This window comes from Trifolium pratense, linkage group LG4, assembly GCF_020283565.1.
Source record: "Trifolium pratense cultivar HEN17-A07 linkage group LG4, ARS_RC_1.1, whole genome shotgun sequence".
NCBI classification, from domain to species: Eukaryota; Viridiplantae; Streptophyta; class Magnoliopsida; order Fabales; family Fabaceae; genus Trifolium; species Trifolium pratense.
The window spans coordinates 40,130,945-40,150,432 of record NC_060062.1 but is presented as its reverse complement, the minus strand read 5'-3'; the positions used below and the strand labels follow the sequence as shown (position 1 = coordinate 40,150,432).

At 31.2% G+C, this 19,488-nt stretch overlaps 2 protein-coding genes across 2 annotated transcripts; one reads left to right on the top strand and one right to left on the bottom strand.

Moving 5' to 3' along the window:
* The first annotated feature begins 644 nt into the window (after window positions 1–644).
* LOC123923216 lies at window positions 645–4,047 on the top strand. The gene is made up of 6 exons (XM_045975901.1): window positions 645–828; window positions 2,002–2,067; window positions 2,150–2,219; window positions 2,418–2,458; window positions 3,310–3,369; window positions 3,731–4,047. Exons 1-6 carry the CDS (start codon window positions 763–765, stop codon window positions 3,782–3,784), a joined length of 357 nt encoding a protein of 118 aa, XP_045831857.1. The 5' UTR covers window positions 645–762; the 3' UTR covers window positions 3,785–4,047.
* Window positions 4,048–9,009: 4,962 nt separating this feature from the next.
* On the bottom strand, window positions 9,010–11,028 carry LOC123923992 (lysine histidine transporter 1-like). Its single transcript, XM_045976744.1, has 7 exons — window positions 10,961–11,028; window positions 10,330–10,713; window positions 9,809–10,202; window positions 9,579–9,684; window positions 9,366–9,457; window positions 9,200–9,268; window positions 9,010–9,108 (listed from the first exon to the last, which is right to left on the bottom strand). Exons 1-7 carry the CDS (start codon window positions 11,011–11,013, stop codon window positions 9,010–9,012), a joined length of 1,197 nt encoding a protein of 398 aa, XP_045832700.1. The 5' UTR covers window positions 11,014–11,028.
* Between the last annotated feature and the right edge of the window lie 8,460 nt (window positions 11,029–19,488).

Below are 19,488 nucleotides of genomic sequence, written 5' to 3'. Positions count from 1 at the left end.
CAAGTTTTATATAATTTGACTAAAAAAATATAAAAAAATATATAGAATGAATATAAGATAAATACAAAAAAAAACAAATAAATAGAAAAAATATAAGATAAATACAAAAAAAAATGATATGCTTAAAAATATGAACAAAAAAAATTATAGATAAAAACAAAATAGAACAAATCTATACGTATAAAAATAGGAAGAAAAAACAATAAAAACATTATAGAAAGTTTAGTCAATAAAACAAATTATAGAAAGAATATAGAAAATATAAGAAGAAACCGCATAAAAATAAGAATATAGAAATAGAAATAGAAATGATTAATAAAAAAAATACTTTAAAAGAAAAAAAAAACAATATTACTATCAAGTTTACTACTAACCACTAATAATAATAAAGTTAAATAATATCAAACTTATTAAATTACCCTAAATATTCCTAATAAAATTTATAATTTTTTATTAAAAATATACACGAACTATTATTTATCACTGAAACATAAGAAATTGAATAAATAAATGTACGAGAAAAAACACAATAATTCCACTTATATTTTAACAATATTATAAAATAATTTTTTAAATATTTAATTCTAAATAAATTTTATAGCTTAATATAATTACAAACTTAAAAATCAAGATAGAATTTGACAATAGGTTGCAGATGCAGTGTGCTTCATTCTCCAAACAAAGGTTGAGTGAGTGAAGTCTTTCCCGTCAAGATCACATTTCACAAACAATTTTAGCAGTCAACAATTTCTATAACCAATCATGGATCAAGCTGAATTTCAACGCCTTCTCCAACTTTTCCCTTCTGTTCGTTCTCGTGATTACACTGTAATTCTCTCACTCTCTCCCAATTGCTACTGTTTCTGTTTTTAGGGTTTAGAACGTTATCGGTTCTTCTTGATTTTTTATTATTATTATTATTATTATTATTATTACTCACAATTAGAAATACCACTTCCCTGTTGTTTAAAGATTCGATTTTTAAGATACCCATTTGCGAATTTTATGGTTTACATGCTGCTTATTATACTTTGTTTTGAGATAGTTTTAGATTAGGAGATTTCACAGAAAACTGAGAGGAGTTTTGTATGAGATTTAGGTCTTAATTAGGTCCAGATATGAGTTAGGTTTATTTGATCATAAGGATGTGGTTCCTGTTTTCAAGTAGTGGAATTTGTGTATGTTTGGTTCCACTTTTGGAAGAACCAAAATTGATTCTGGAGGTGTACAGTATAATTGTAGAATTGATCAACTCACTTTTACATGAATATATGAAAACATAAATCACTATATCTTCAACTCAGTTTTTGCCAGAATCAATTTTACATTATCAATTTTGCTCACCGCAGAACCAAACATATGCCTGTGTAATAATTGATGTGAAAGAGCTTTTGTGAAATAGTTATTATTGGTGTCTGAGTCAGTGATATGTCCACTGTATGTGCTTCTATCTGTTTGGGGAGCTAGGCATTAAATTTATAATTGTTTGTTTTATGTGGGAGTTGTGACAGCTGAATTATAACTTTGTGAATCTACATGGTATGGATGTTCTATGTGGGGGTCGATGGTTGGCAGGTGCTATGACGGTGTGCAAGCACTTGCTGACCCTGGAAAAGCCTCCTTTCTGTTTTTAAAATGTGCCTCCTTTGTGCTGTGTTTTGTTGTTTATCTAGGGATTTCCTTACTATTACAGATCTAGGATTTATCCATGGAGTTGTCAGAGTAGATATACTATTATCTCATTTTTCTTTGACTTTCATTTGACGAAAAGATTGGAGTAGTTTCCCTTTATGTTTACATTTTATAGGAATTTTCTACCTTAGCGTTAACACAGGTGATGGTTTGCGTGTCCCTTTAATTTATCAATTTGAAATGCTGATTCCTACAGCATTTCCTGAAACTATATGAAGCAAAGTTCACATTATTTTAGCCCGAATACTTTACAAGATTCTATATTTGAGAAAACACTCGGGCACCTAATTGGCAACTGTAAAATTTCAGGAAGAATCATCATCATCATCCAGACAATTAGCACCTGGATCTGGATCTCGATCTGCACAGGAAGAGGTAGTAATGCTGAAGCTTCTGTTATGTATTGATGTCTGTGTAAATACATAAATGCTGTCTAACAAACTCATCATCTTTGCAGCTAAACGAATGGCATGATGCATGGAATGAAAATGATAAGGATTTTGAGAACCAAGGAACCAGCAAACATGGTATTCCATGTAACCTCTATTATTTGACAAATTTAATCTGTCTAATATATTTGGAACGTTTTGATCAACTTTGTTTTTCAACAAAGTACCTCAATTTTCACTAGTTTCTGAGCAATATAGTTAATTTTGTTTCTACAATCAACTGGATTGTGTTATCTAAATTAATGATTTTCTTATATTAATTCTTCAAACTAACAGATTCATTTTGGAGCAAGCTGAAGTCAGAGGCTGCTAAAAAGGTATTTTGAATTCACCTGTTTACATTTACATGCATACTGATATTTGTACTAGAATTATCTCATTGCTTAAATTATTAAAAAGGAACATAGAACGTGTTTATTGGAAATTTTATTACTGTCGTTTATTTCTTTACTTATCAATCTCTATAACTACACATAAAGTATAGGGGTTAAACCTTAAAAGTTTGAAGCTGAATATTATGAACTTCTAATTGAAACTAATTGCAATGCTAGGAAGATTCTGTTCATATTCAATTTTAAAGGTTTCTTTTCTCATATAGCACTTTCAAACTGAGTTTGAATTACTTTGATTTTCATTTATGCATTAGCTAATTAATATTTTCTTAATTGATATAACACGGACTCTGTCTATGTCAATAAAAAAATTGAGACGTTGCACCATTGCCTCCTTTCTTTAGAATCAGTGACCTAGTAGACTTGGTTTGCTTATTCTTGAAAGTTTCATCAAATCCTTTGTGTTGATCATCTTGCAAAGATAGGGGAGAAGCATTCTAACGTAATTAGGATAAGCTTTTGTTGTTATAGTAGAGAAGCATTTTAGTTTATCATATTTATGTATGAACATTCATTAGTTGTCTATATTTTTATCTTTCTCTGTATCACAATTCTGTTTGTGAGGGCTATAATTAAACCTAAATTGTTACACATTGCACACAGAAATAGAGAGAAGTGAGAGGGGTGTGTTCTGGACTAAGGTGTGTTATATCATAATATCTGTGCTATAACTGATTAACTGTGATGGTGATGTCACAGAGATATATGTCCTTGTTGATTTGTTGTCAAGAAGACTTAGAATGAGACTCAGTTCAATGATTCTTATGTTTCGACAGGTTGGTACAGAAGAAGCAGAGAGATTTTGCAAGGCATTCCAACAAGTTCATAAGAGACTGGTATGTGTCATATGATTATCATTTTGGTCATTGTTTCTTAGAAGAAATTATGGAAAGCATTTTTGGTGAAACACAACTTTTAGTATCTCAAAAGTATGCATATAGAAAATAATATATTTTTAGGGTTCTTCTTGAAAGATAATCAGTCTTTCATCGTTTAGTAAGATAATTTCGTGAAATGCAGAGTTATCAAATATTGAAAATAATATATTTTTGCTATGAAATTCCAGAAAATACAAAGAATAAATCGAAAATGATGTCTCTCATTTATGTTTTTTTGACAGAATATTTCTCATTTATGTTGATGTTATTATTATATCTGTCGTTAACGAAAACTTATTTTATTGTTTTATTTCTTTAGGTCAATGAAGAGTTGAGTTTAGATGTTGCTCGAAACTTCGTAAAGGCATCCTAATGTTGCAAATAGTTAGTTACATGCATTCTTTTCGACATTTCCTTGTGATTCAACATTCAGCCATTGTAATTCATTTGAAGTGTATCAAAGTAGTTGGCAATTTACTTATTTGTGACATTTTGAGTAAAGCTGATATGGCAGCTGATGTGAGAATCCTAGACCAGTGAGTGTATTAGAATGGTAGAAAATGTATCATGCAAATGTGGCAGTTTCTTCTTACTCTTATTTTTTAAATATGTTTAAATCTGTATGGTTCCACAACAGTTAGTTGCAATGCTCATTATGCTGTTTACAATAGCTCCTGATTTGATGAAACTATAGTGTAGCGTTTGTTAAATTTACAGTTGTATATCGTGATTTTGGCAAACTCATCAATAATCCAAACACTGCTTAGTGTTTGTGTTAGTGGCTTAGTGCGATAGGCGTATCTGTTGCTAGGCATGGCAATGGGTGCCCATGGGTGCAGGTTTGATACTACCCAAACCCACGCCCATATATTCGGGTGTCACCCAAACCCAATTGTTGTTCGGGTGGGAAAATGAAACCCACACCTGCACCTGCTGGGTTCGGGTTTTTTCACTCAAACCCAAAACCCGTTAACAAGAACACGCATAATTGATTATCTGCTCAAACCCGACCCGAATTAGATTTGATAAAAATGCAAAATGTAGCATAATTTGGTAATGTAGTTTGTAAATTTCAAAATAGTTTTTTTTTACTAAACAATTCATCAAATGTTATCATCACTACAACATGCACTAATATAGCATTCAAAAACTTAAAAGGGAGCAAAATATATAGGGGTAAATAGATAATTTAATATATAAATGGGTGGGTGAATGAGTTTCGGGTGTGAGTTTGATACTACCCAAACCCACACCCATATATTCGGGTGCCATCCGAACCCAAACCCAGTCAACTTGGATTTCGTCCGTTGACTTGAGTTTGAGTTTGAGTGGGTCTATCATGTTTAGGTATTTGCTGCATCACCATTTTTCCACTAATGTAGTTTAACTCGAGCAATATACAAACTAGCAATTTTAGACATTGGATTTGGAACATTTCTAGTTGGAGGCAATTTGAAGCACTTGCAATTTGAAATTTACTTCTCATTTACCTATTACCTAAACAAAGAGTATCAACTCAATTGTCAACCTTGAACTACCAAATTGATAGCTAACCTTAGAAACAACAAATGTTGGGTGCCTACGTTTATGCATTTGTAATGGAATACTAATACTATGGAAAGTTATGTGTTCTTTAGGGTGAATGTTTTAAAAATAGATCAATGTTTTAAAAATCAAATTGGACATCAAATTGACAAGTTTTTTAGATCACAGTTTAACTATTTTAGTTTTAGCACATGAATTGGGACAAAATTGTTACCAAACCGCTAATTCACGACTCAATTGGACTGTTTGATTTTACTTGGTTTTAAAATGTTGAAGAAGACAGTACATGGTAATATTCTGTGATTTTTTTTCTTATTATGTTATAGGTATGAAATTTTTACCGTTGTTTAATGATGACTATTATTCGTCGAGGGTCTTGTTAAGATGGACTCTTTTCTTCTAACAAAAGTTTCTCCAAGATACTTGGTGTGGATTTGCATCTCATGGTTAACTAAATAATCCATAGTAAATTCTTAACTATTTTGAAATTAATTTTTTTTTTGGTTTTTCACCACCAGTTTAATCTGGTTCGGGGGTCAGTTCTGACATCAAGTGGTTCCAGCCCCCTCCCAATCGTAGTTGTGGGGGATCGAACCGCGGTCCTCCCTACCAAGTTCAGCGCCAATCACCACTGAACCAACTGACGATTGAAATTATTTTGATATTTTAGACAATACATATTTGGACAAAAAGTTGTCCCCTATAGTTTTGTGAGAGACATGAATCTTTGTTTTTGTTCGGTAATTTGCCCCAAATTTATCAAATTTCAGGAACAGTTTTAAAGTCAAACGTTTTCTTAAAGATAATTTACGGTTCATTTTGAATTAATTTATTCAGTCGACAATATCTAATTTAAATCCAGTGAAAAAATTAATGGTTTTTCTTAACAAAAAAGCTTTTTGTTTTTTTAAACGGTCAAAGTCAATACTAGTTATTAATGTTATTATTTTTCTCCTACACCGGAGATTTGAGCCCAAATCCTTTTACACCTTAATATATTTAATCTTTAGCTCAAACTAGTTGAGCTACCCATCATTGATCCAACCTCAACTTTTTGGTTTTTAATCGCCGTATCCAGTCGGCAATATCTAATTTATATATAGGGAAAAAATGAACAATCTTTCTTAAAAAAAATATTTATTTTTTTAAGCGGTCAAAGGCAGTAATTAGTTATTAATATTAGTATTTTTCTCCTTCATTATAGACCGGAGCCCAAATCCTTTTACACCTTAAAAAAATTTAACCCTTAGCTCAAACTAATTGTAAAACTCGTCCTTGATCCAACATCAACTTTCAATTTTTTAATCGAAGTATTCGTTTGTAATTTGACCCAACGGTCTTCCATTTAGCGAAGAAAAAAAAACTTTTTATTTTATAAGAAATAAATAGTAAACTTTTATAGAAACCCCAAAATTCAGCGTATACAACAAATTCCTATTTGTATGGTGTATAATAAGAAATGAGCTTAATTGTTGTGCACCGTCAGTGTAAAGATTTTTTACACATACATCCAATGATCTGTTGCCACATCATTTAATGAATTTGACACATCATGTATTTTTAAATATCATACATGATGTGTCGGTATATTATTGAACGCGTAGGTAAAATAACTTTATACTAACGATGCACATAAATTAAATTCATAAGAAATATACCCTATCATATCATAAAGAATAAAACAAATATAGCTAAGTATTTCTCATAGGTTCTACAATGTTCACTTATTGTCCAAACAATATGCGGTCTTGTAAAAAGAAAATTGGTATAGCAATTTCAATCTAAAAAAGAAAAGAAGACTTGTATACAAATTATTAAATTAAGAATAAAAAAATATTCCACAGCCGGGAATCGAACCCGGAATTCAGATTAAATGTTGAATTTGCCTGGTGTGCTACTGTGGATGTTGTATTAATTAATTGCACATTATGCATATATAGAATAATAAGCAGTTTTAGTTCTATGCCCAAACTTAAATGGTCTCTTTTGATTATGTAAAATTAACACAAGTTCCACCAAATTTTGTGGATTCTATATAAACTTGGTCGATCAAATAAGTGTATTGGAAAATATGTCTTAAAAATCAAGTGATCGTAATCGGTTAATGAGTTCTCCTTATAATGAATTATTTGAAAGAATTTGTTGAGTTAAATTTATGAGAAATAATTTTTTATCAAACTTTACTTTATTTTACGGATGAACCCCAGATTATCCGGGCCTCTTACCTGGAAAACCGGAGAGTTAACGCACAAAAATGTAGAGTGTTTTTTATGTGATATTTTTTTGTTGACAATTTTTATGTGATGTGTTAGAAACGTGTATTGTTAGCATTATTCATAGTATAATACTTGTATGTAAGCTTTGGAGATTTTTATTTTATTATTATACGAATAGTATCAAACATCAAATATAGATACATATCTCGATCAAGGTTTGGTCTATATAGATACATCTTATATTTTTTTTACTAAACTTCCTACGATCTTGTTTTGTTCCTACTATCTCTGTTCCTTTTTAAGTGTCTTTTTAGAAATGTAACACCAAATTAACTTTTTAAGTGTCTTTTTAGAAATGTAACACCAAATTAACAAAGTATATTTTTGCATTTTATCTTCCTATTATATCCTTATTTTAATCCACCAATAAATTCTTATTTTTTTGCACACACTTTCTCTTTCCAGTAAATTTAATATATTATGTAAACAAAAACAAAAATTTAATATGTTATGTACCGAAAAATCAAAAAAAACTTTAATTTTTCAAATATATAGAAATAATTAGTTTTATTAAAAAAAGATAAGAGTAATTGATAATGGGTATAAATTATAATTGAAAAATCACACTTAAAATACTTAGTAAATTTGGTAGAAATCAATTTTATTATATCAATAAAAGTAGAAGAAGTTAAGTTTTTTTTCTTTGGATTTGTAATTTTTTTTTCCCTTATGGTGTTAAAGTACAGTACAGCTTATAGGTTTTACAAAGTTTACTTATTGCCCAAAAAGTATGTGGTTTTTGTATAAAAATTATTAAATGAAGACAAAAAGAAATATTCCACAGCCGGGAATCGAACCCGGAATTCATTTTCAAGAATTTGCCTGGTGTGCTACTGCGGATGTTGTGCTGACTAACTACAAATTATTTATATATAGTATAGTATAGTATAATAAGCTGTCTTAGTTTTCGGGTCATATATACACACTTAAATGGACTCTTCATCAAGTCTTCCATATTAGCCAAAGCCTAGTATATCAGCCTATGACGTAATAAACTAGTGCTACTGTGAAAACTGGTGGTGAAAAAAAAATAAAAAATAACTAGTGAGTTTTCTCTATAATTAGTGCAAGCAAAATACCTAAAATTATGAAGTTACTTGACGAAGAAGCAAAAGTTGAAGAAATTGCATAAAAAAGAGCAAAAAATAAAGAAATTAAGCAGAACCATCGCGCCACGATGAAGACCATCACAACATGATGGAACAAGAAAACAGCTGTATCACGCCACCATGATCACATCATACCACGATGACAATTTACTGAAGCCATCGTGGCGTGATGCAACGCGATGAAAAAGCCCAAATCCACTGAAAAACTATAAATAGAGTTATCTTCATTCACAATTATTCATTCAGAAATTCAGAGAAGTAAAAGACTCTAAGGAGCAACAAGGAAGAGAAGCAGAGAGGGTTTATCAACTAAGTCAATAATAAATTTATTTACTTCTTCACAGTTAGAAAAACATGTAATATCATGTAGTCATTTCAAAAGAAATTTTATACATTTCATTAATCAATCAGCGTTCAATACAAAAAAGAATAAACTCAAATCTACAGAAACTATCCTAAGAATTGATCGCTCTAACAAGAATATGAGCAACCGAATTCACTTATCTCCTAAAAATTATAGATCAAAGTTTACAGATCACATCATCATATGAATAAAGAAAAGAGACAGAAAAATCTATAAAATGTCCTCTCCTTTTTGTTGCAACTTTTTCCACTAACAACAAGAACAACATGGCTGCTCCAAAACCAAATTAAGATGATTGATTCACTTAAGAGAAGAACTTGTATTCCTTGCAATTAATTATGATTGACCTCAATCCTCCAATAGGTGCCAAAACCGTCAACAGCATCCCAAACACAATGCAGAACTATTACCAAAGAAATAAGATTAAGTCAAGCTAAAAATATAATTAACAATTTAAACAAGACTAATTAAAATAAAACCAAACTTGAACTTACATAATTAGACCACCATGACAAGCTATATCTCTTTGGTTTGTAGATTGAAAGCCACATGATGCATGGTAGCTGAAAATTTAATCAAGAAAAAATAAACAGTTAATTTAAGTTGCTTTATCCCTAAGTAATCTTATTAGATAGAAATTCACAAATTTAAATGGCTTACAAAGTATGTTGTTGGTGCAAACGCAAACCCTCCAAAAAATCCTAGTAGACCACCGAAAAACGGGAAGGTAATTGCAATCAACATTGTCAATGCTGAAAACAAAAAAGAAGTATATGTTAATGTGTTATTGTTTATTAATGATAGAAAACAAATTCAACTAAAAGTTACAAAACAAGTTAGTTTGATATGAATAATAGAAAGATTTTTACTTACCCACATACACATTTCGAACAATAAAACGAAGTATTTTGGTAGGCTTGAAATTCATCTTCTTCGTCATGACAGTTTCAATCATGTCAAACACTGTCATTGCATAAACCTACATAAACACATTTAGTTATACTTGTTGACTGATTTTGAATACAAAGAAAGTTGATTTTAAAAAGTATAGTTTTTGGACAATTAATATAAGTGATTATTAGAGAAAGAAATATAAAGTTTACCTGATAACTTCCAATAACATGGATAACAACAAATATGTTTGCCATTGCAACAAGCCATTTTGGTTTTTGTAAACTCATGAGTATGTTGTCATCAACGCTATTTCCGAAAACCCAATAACCAATGAGAGCAACCGGAAAGTAACACAAAGCCACAATTATGTAGGCAACGATCACTCCTTTCATCATAGGACGCTTTGACGGCTTTTCTGGTGTAGATGGAATTGTTGCTTGAATTTCCATAACCACATTGTGTCCGCAATAGGCAAAAGCGATATTGCCAAGGCCATCGAAGAAGCCAAAGACAGTTCCTGCTGTAGTCTTAGATCTAAATCCATAATCCACATCGTGTGCAATGCCCTTATTAGCAGAAGCTGCCCAAGCAATTACAGAGTAACTGCGGAGAAAAATAAACTTTAGAAACTTGAAGGACCAACTTAAAACGTTAAAATATGAGGGACCAAATGTGCAAAAAGATAACTATAATTTAAATACTTGAAAAAGATGATAATTAAAAGTTGTACCTTATAGACATGATTGCTGCTGCTAAAGATACACCCGAAACGGAGTTTAAGTTTGGAAGATGAGACAACAAAAAGTGAACAGAGCCGAAAATCATAATGAAGAAGGTTAATCTTATGTCCTTGCAATCAGTACATAGAAGTTCATGGACCTTCTGCAACGATTTTCCTCCGGTGACCATGTATACAATATTCAATCCAACTGCAACGACGAGTTGTTGTGGCACCACAATATAAAGACCTAATTTTTCGCCGAAGACATGTTGACCCAATTCATGATATCTGTCGAAACGTTTTCCCGGAACCATTTCGTGCATCTCAACCATTTGCCATAGAGTATAAAAGGTGATGATCCATGACATGGTCAGTAGTATTACTCCAGGACCCCTGAAGAAGAAGAAGAGTTAATAGATTCATATATTATAAATAAAAGTCTACTTTTCATATTCGTATCTGATGTATCAGGTCTACATGTAAGCCAGATACATCAGATATTAATTGAATCAAATACATCAAATATGACATGTATGAATTAGTATACAAAAATGTTACATAATTTTATTTTACTTAAATTTTCAACTTTTTTATTTAAGATAAAAAAAAAAATACAAGTTGGATTAAAAGATTTAATTACCATCCAAGCTCAGACATGGCATAAGGGAGACTGAGAACACCAGCTCCAACCATAGCAGTAACATTGTGGAAAGCTGAGTACCACCAATTTGCATTTCTTGAAGCACTAACAGGAAGCCAGTCATTAATCTCCTTTTCCCTACTTAGCTTTTCTTCAATCTATTTAATTAACAACAAATAAAATTAGTTAGTTACATGCAAGATGGTTCTATATCTTGTATAAGCCAATATAAAAATATTCAAGTTCAAAAAATTGTAACACACAATATATTTTAAATCTTTAATTTTGATTCTCAATAAGAAATAAAAAAGGGAATAGTAGAAAAGAAAGAAAAAACATCGACAAAGCTGAATAAGAAGGACGAGACGACGAGTTATAATTCTAGAGAATTTTTTTGTAAGTTTAATTTGGTCAATTTAATCTTCAAATTTATAAAATAAAAAATTAATTTCTATAAATTAATGAACATTAGTCAATTTAGTTACTTTTTTCATAAACCAAGAGAGCGTTCAAGATTTTGTTTTCAAACTCTCTGATTGATTAGTTTACACCCAAAATATTAGTTTCTCCATCAAAATCTCTAGTAAACATTCATCAAAAGTAATGCAAGATCTATGTATTAAGTATTAACTTCTTTATTTTTTTTTTTCATTAACTTTTGATAAAATAAAATCTACATATTAACCCTAATAGTGTCTTGTTGCATCCAAAAAGTCATAAAACTTTTTTTTCAATGTAAAAAGTTAAATTGTTATTTTGCAAATTTCAAAAATTAAATTGAATTAAATTTTCTTCTTATATTTATTTGTGTTACTTTCATGGTATGTGTTGGCTTGCATGAAACCAAATAAAAAGTATGAAACCTAAGACGAAATAAATAGTTTTAAATCTCTATTGCATGACCATTCAATTAACATGGAGATAGATGCATGCAACCAAAAAATTTAGTTGAAGATTAATAGAAATACAACGAAAAGAGAGACTTACATTTGTTGTTTGCTGAACTTGAGTCTCCATAGTCACTATGAGAGGCTGTGTGAAGAACAAAGTGTGGAATTGTATTAACAAAAAAATAGTTGCAATTGCATGTCAATATATATAGATTATCCATTTGATTTGATAACAAACCGTAGATATTAACGGGTAAACTTTATCTATTCGAAACAAACTTGTTGAATTATATAATTTAAAACTTTATTCTTCAAAAATAAAAATCATTATTGATTCAAAAAATAAAATAAAAATCATTTAAAACTTTATCTTTTTTTTTTTTATCTTTTGAAGCGATTTAAAATTTTATCTATATATATCCTCCGATATCTCTTTGTTGGTTTAATTTCTAATACTTTTAAATTTGTTAGTTTAATTTAATATCTATCTTCTTATCTATTAAAAAAAAATATCTACTTTTTTTTAGTAGTAATAATTTAAGTACCTGTCTATTATATTATTTTTTGTTGAATATCTTAGTGGCGAGAATTAATCACACACCTTAAATATTGTACCGGACAAAATATCAGGAGTGTCATTCTCCCAAGGCCAAACTCGCCCATTTGGGCTCGACCCACTCCATAGAGCGAAAGGCCCAATATGCCTTGAATTTAGGATGAAGCTGTGAAAATATGCAATAAAACAATAACAACAATTAAAAATCAACAATGACACACTTTCATCCTAACTAGCGGGATACCCGTGCGTCCGCATGGGAGGAGCGGCGTTGCCGCTCCAGAATTTGTACTATAGAATATTGATTTATTGGTTAATAATAAAATATAAAGGGTGAAAAAAATAATGAAAAAATATGTTGGTAATTTAAAAAAACTGAATAATGTATATAAAAAGGAAAAAAATAATTAAACATTTTCAATAATTTTTTAATGTTATAAATGAAAAGTAAATAAATGGGGTGAAATAGTGAAAAATATGTAATGTCTTGGGTTTTAAAATGTGGCTCGGTGAATAGTGTGAGTAGTTAATTGTTGTAAACATAAATAAAGTTAATATTTCTTTTATAAGAAGGAGCAAAATAGGTTAGAAAACAATTGTGGTAAAGTTGATTGCGGCGAGAAGTTACTACAGATTTTATGGAGATCTCCTCTATTGCCTCCAGGTATTTGAAGAATAAGATTTCAGTTATTGATTAGATAATTTTTGTTGGTGAAACAAATAATAAGTCATATGAATGTGATGTTGAGACTGTTAGTGGTGGAAGTAATGAGAAATATGTGGCTAAAGGATGATTCGAATGTTTGGAAGATATGAGATTGAAAGATGGGGATAAGTTGTTGTTCATTGTTGAAAATCCCCCAACGAAAATGTATATTCATCTTCTTGTATGGGATTGATGCAATATTTATTTATGTTCATCTTCTTGTATGGGATTAACTAATAATTTTTTTTTTAATGAAACAAATACTTAGAAATTGATGTGATCTATTGCACTTATTTCTTATATTTTCCTTTTGCTCCTTAGAATGATTATCCTATAATTGGCAAGTTGTGAGGTACTTTAGAATGATTATCCTGTAATAAACTTGATCAATGTGACGACCACTTATTTAAATAAAAAGTAAAGGAAAAACAATTCACATAGGTGATTTTGGGTCAAAAATTGACCCTAAAACACCCTCTCCTTGGTGGATCAATAAAATATAAACTAGGTTAGGGTGGGGTGGAGGGTAGCGGCTATGAAGAAAAATGAGAGAAGTGATGCTCACTTGGACCAATTCATTGTTGGTTGTATATAACAATATATTTGCTTAAAAGAAAAATATGGCATTGTACACAAAATAAATGGTATAAAAATTTCAATAACAATTGGTATAACAATTTCAAATTAAACGAGAAGTTGGTTTAAGAATTATTAAATTTAAATTGTACCCAAAAAAAAAATTATTAATTAAAACTAAAAAAAGTAAATTCCACAGCCGGGAATCGAACCCGGAATTCATAACATTGAATTTGCCTGGTGTGCTACTGTGGATGTCATGTTACTTTGATGCAAATTATTTATATTTATCATAACTAGTAATGAGTGTTAGTTCTCTCTCGCACACACCATCTTCATACACACTTAAATGGTCTTTTGATAGTTTAAAATTCACACAAATTGCACCAGATTATGTGAATTCTAGATAAATTTGGTTGACCTTATTGTGAATTCACACAAGTTTATTAAAAAATGTTTTAAAAATCAAGTGTGTTCTCAAATGGTTTATGACTCTCGTTGTAACAAATTGTTTGAAAGGTACGAATTTAAATTTTGAGAGAAATAATTTTTAATCAGATTTTTTTACTTCACGATTGAACCTCGAATTACCAATTGCAATTGGGAGAAGGCTGGAATTTTTATGAACAAATTTTTTTTATCATGCATAAGATTGTAAGTCCCTCTCTTGCATTATGGAAAAGCTATGCGTCAGTTGATACAAAAAATCTAAAAAGCTCTTGCACCCGTGCAAGATCATTATGCACCGGTTCAAGATTCCCAGAAACATGCCTTTGTATTTCGGTACAAGATGTTTTGTACGGTACAAAAATGTTTCGGGTTTTAGGCACTATAGTTATGAACCGGTTCAAAGATTTTGTGCACCGATACATGAAATCTGGAAATCATGCACCGGTTCATCTTATTCTTTCTTTAATTTTTTTATTGTTTCAGTTTTTCTTTTATTTATTTTTTATTAAACTTCCTATGATCTTTTTTTTTTTGTTTTGTTCCTACTATCTCCGTTATTTTTTAAGTGACTTTTTAGAAATGTAACCAAATTAACTTTTTAAGTGTCTTTTTAGAAATGTAACACCAAATTAACAAAGTGAATTTTTGCACTTTATCTTTCTATTATACCCTTATTTTAATCCGTCAATAAATTCTTATTTTTTTGCACACACTTTCTCTTTCTAATAAATTTAATATATTACGTTAAATTTTTTTTTAATATGTTTTGTACCAAAAAATAAAAAAAAAGCTTTAATTTTCAAATATATAGCAATAATTAGTTTACTTATATGTTTAATATGTTTACTTATTGCCCAAAAAGTATGTGGTTTCTGTATCATAAATGACAATTTCAATTTATAAAATCAGACCTGTATATAAAAATTATTAAATGAAGACAAAAAAAACTTAATTCCACAGCCGGGAATCGAACCCGGAATTCATTATCAAGAATTTGCCTGGTGTGCTACTGTGGATGTTGTGATAATTAACTTGGCAAATTATTTATAATAACCTGTCTTAGGTTTCGGGTCATACACACTTAAATAAATGGACTCTTTTGATAAGCCTAAAATTCACCAAAGTTTCCCCAAATTATTTATCAGCCTATGACGTAATAAACTAGTGCTACTGTGGTGTCGCGTAAATTTTAATAGATCAAATCAAATAGAGTTTATTGAAAAATATTAAGTAATTGTATTAAAATAACTAGTGAGTTAAGTTTTTGCAAGTAATTTTTTTTTTTGGTGAGTAAAGAGGGCAAAGCCCGAATAGAAAGAACAACTACAAAACTACTCTAACACTCCTAGGCATGCAAGCCCCGGATACATCATCAAAGAGGATTTGTTGGAGTTCCCTAGGAGGATCCTCCAAAATTCTCACGTCATATGAACTCTGGTTGAGACTAAAACTAGTTAGCCAATCCGCACATCTATTTCCTTCGCGTCATGTGTGTTTAAACATAACGTGCCACTGTAGGTTCGAGAGGTCTTGGATACGATTAACCAAGATAGGAGCTTTTCCATTGAGCTTGCACCTGCCCGTTACCATATCAATCAGAAGCTTGGAGTCACTTTCCACTATGAGGTGTGTATACCCTTGTCTTCTCGCCATTTCCATTCCCGTATACATTCCCCACATTTCAGCATGAAGAGCATCACAATCTCCGATCCTTTGTGTATACCCTTTTAGCCACCGACCATCTGAGTCCCGAAAAAGACCGCCACATCCTGCAATGTTCATTGAATCCTTGTATGCCCCATCACAGTTAAGCTTGATCCAATCTCCATGTGGATTTTTCCAGCCGATGTAAATTGTTTCACGTTGTATACGAATTCCCGTCATGAGAGTACGCTCATATTGCTCAATATTCTTAGTCATCCTAAGAATCACTTGTGATGGATCATTAGGTCGTTGAAAGTCTTCTTCAAAAATGGCTTTGTTTCTCCAATTCCAAAGGTGCCAACACGCCACCATGAAAATTGATTGTCAGCTCCCCTCTTGACTCCCAATGTCTCTTTTGTTTAAGTTCATGAAAATTCACTCCCTGCAATCAAAAGAAGAAAAAAAATTAGTAATTTGATTAGAACTTACTAACTTGATCCAAATGCGAGTTGCAAACATGCAATCCCTAAGAGTGTGAATAACAGTCTCATCGTCATTTCCACAAATAGAGCAAATAGGTGAAACTCCTACTCCCCACTTGCTTCTACGAGCATTTGTTAAGAGACGGCCATGAGCTGCAATCCACATAAAAGTTTGGATCCGATGAGGCCCCTTCCAAGCCCAAATCTTATTCCAATCCCCATTTATGTGATTGTCATTCCCATGTTGCAAATCATAAGCGCTTTTAATGGTGAAATGATGGGTATTAGTGCCTTTCCAACCAATCGTATCATCTCTGTCTGTACCAATAGGTGCCGGAATAGCCATTATTTGGCTCACTATGTTGGGATTGAGATGAGTATGTAGAAAATTAAGATCCCAATGTCCTTCCGTCGTCAAGACATCTTTAACCAAAAGAGTTGTGTCAATTATGTTATTAGTGGCATTAATCATTAGAGGAGAGCCATTAGGAGTGCATTTATCCATCCAAAAGTTGATACTGTTACCATCCCCCAATTGCCATACAATGTGATTTTGGAATTGCTCCCAAATGCTAGACAAGGCTTTCCACAGAGGGGAGTCATAGGGCTGGGAACTAATCTCATATCGAAGGTCTTTATTTCTTCCGTACTTACTATAGAGCACTTGGCACCAAAGATCATCAGGCTTATTAATCAAGTTCCAAAGAATCTTCATGAGAAAAGCTTCATTCATAAGACGAGGGCTTTTAAATCCTAGCCCCCCATCATTCTTGGATAAACAACATATATCCCACCCAATCAAATGAGGTTTGCGTCGCTCCTCTTTGTCACCCCACAAAAAACCCCTTTGAATCTTCTTCATATCATCACAAAGAGTTTTAGGGAGTTTAGCATACTGCATGTGATAGTAAGGGATTGAACTAAGCACAGACTTTGATATACTACACTACATATATAGTAGAATAGAATAGTATGTATGTGTCCTGAGGGTTTTCGTTAGTGGGTTTTCTTAGCTTTTCACAGAAGCTAATTAATTATATTTGAGTAATTTCAAGCACTAAAATGTGAAAACTTTTCGGTTGGAGATTTAAATATATATTTCGTCATATTGTAGGAGTCAAATATTTTTCACTAGCTCCAATTAGAGATGTCAAAATGGGCTAGCCCGAATGGACCGGTCCGTCAAGTCCGATTTTTGTCCGAACTCAGGCCTTAAAAATTTTAGCTCGAATTTTTTCTGGGTTTTTTAGCCCGACCCGATAAAGTCCGATTAAAATATGGGCTAACCCGAATGAGCCACGGGCGGGCCGCAAGCCCAAATAAATTATAATAAAAAAAAATTAAAATAAATAATTTGTTTTGGAAGATTTGAACTTATTTTGTATTATAAGAGTTTTTTTTACTGTCCTACGCGTTTCTCAAATATCATCCGCTACTTAAGTAGTGGACGGTGTTTTTTCCTCGAATTTCTCATTTTTACTACTTAAGTAGCGGATGAGTAAAAATAGGACACCCGAAAAACTCGTAAATAGCAGATGAGTAAAAATAGGACGTGCGGGAAACTTGTAGATAGTGGATGAGTAAAAATATGGCGCGTGAGAATTATTTTATATATATATATATATATATATATATATATATATATATATATATATATATATATATATATATATATATATATATATATATATATAATATAATATAATATAAATAGCAGATGAGTAAAAATAGGGTGCACGAGAATTATTGATCCTATTTATATTCTTGAATTTTGAGCACTAAAAGTAAAAATAAAAACTAAACTGGGCCGGACTTGGGCACTAATTTTGGTAGCTCGTTTTTTATCCGAACTTTTAAGCCTGGCCCGACAAAACCCGAAGCCCGACCAGAACGACCAAAAATGGGCCGGGTAGCCCGTTTTGATGTCAACCTCCAATCTCCATTAGAAAAGAAAAGTTTAATTTTTAACTTTTTGTTTCTCATAAATTCTATTTTCTCAAATAGAGGTAATTCTATTCGATTATCGTCAAATATTAAATGTGGATATTTCTTTCAACCATAATTTGTTATATTGTAACAAATCGTTAGTTGGTTCAACGGTGATTGACGCTGAACTTGCTAGGAATGACCGCGGTTCGATCCCCGCAATTGCGATTTGAAGGGGGCTGAAACCACTTGATGCCAGAACTGACTCCCGAATCAGAATAAACTGGTGTTGAAAAAAAAAATCGTTATATTGTAAGAGTTCAACCCTTTTCTTTTAAGTACTATTTTTAAGGATAACTATGACTTAATAGTGAGATCAAATCTGCAAAATGATAAAATAGTGGGACCAAATTTCTAATAAATTTGCATTTTTTTTTTGACAAAATAAATTTTGCATGTTTATGTAACCAAAAAAAAAAATTGCATGTTTATTCATAGTTTTTTTCTTTCTTTTTTTTTGACAAAATCATAGTTTTTTCTTAAAAAATATTACTTCTAAAGTTCTTTTGTTTTTTCGCTGTCCATGTTGTTTTTTTATAAGTAAAATTCAATTATAATAAGTATAAGATTTACTTTACTCTTGCAATTCATACTTTTAGATACTCTTGAAGGTAAGTTAAAAGATTATTACATCAATCCACAAAGTCATATGAAACATTGGTCCAACTTTACCATAACAATTAACAAATTCGGCGTTGCACCCCTAAACGTGTACTAAACCAAATTAAATATTGTACTTTTTCGCTGTCCGGATATCTTCACTTCACACGTTACGTCTTTTTGAACCGTGCGAGTAAGTTGACAATATTATCATGGGTTTTTTTCCTGTAAGTTTTGCTAAGATGTGTGATAATGTATAGAGATGTTGATTATTATCTTTATTTATATCCCCAATTACTAAAATCTTTGAGTGAATGGAGTGTCTTATTCTCTCCTAAGTGGTGTAATTAGTTAACTAAGTGTTTTAATTAGTTTTAGTGTAGTTTTTAGGAATGAATTATGATGGCTTTTGGTTTGCATATGCCAAGTAGCACCTCATGTTGAAATCCTAGCTTGAGAAGTGCTTTAACATTCTGTGATTAATCAGAATACTACAATTGAATGCATACTTTCTTATGGAACCATCAATAGGATACATAGTTATTTCAGAAATTTAATTGAAGGTAGAAATAATTTAAAGGTCAGTGGTCACTCAGAGCCATGACCAAGATTAATCAGTTTCACCTTTCATAAGTAAA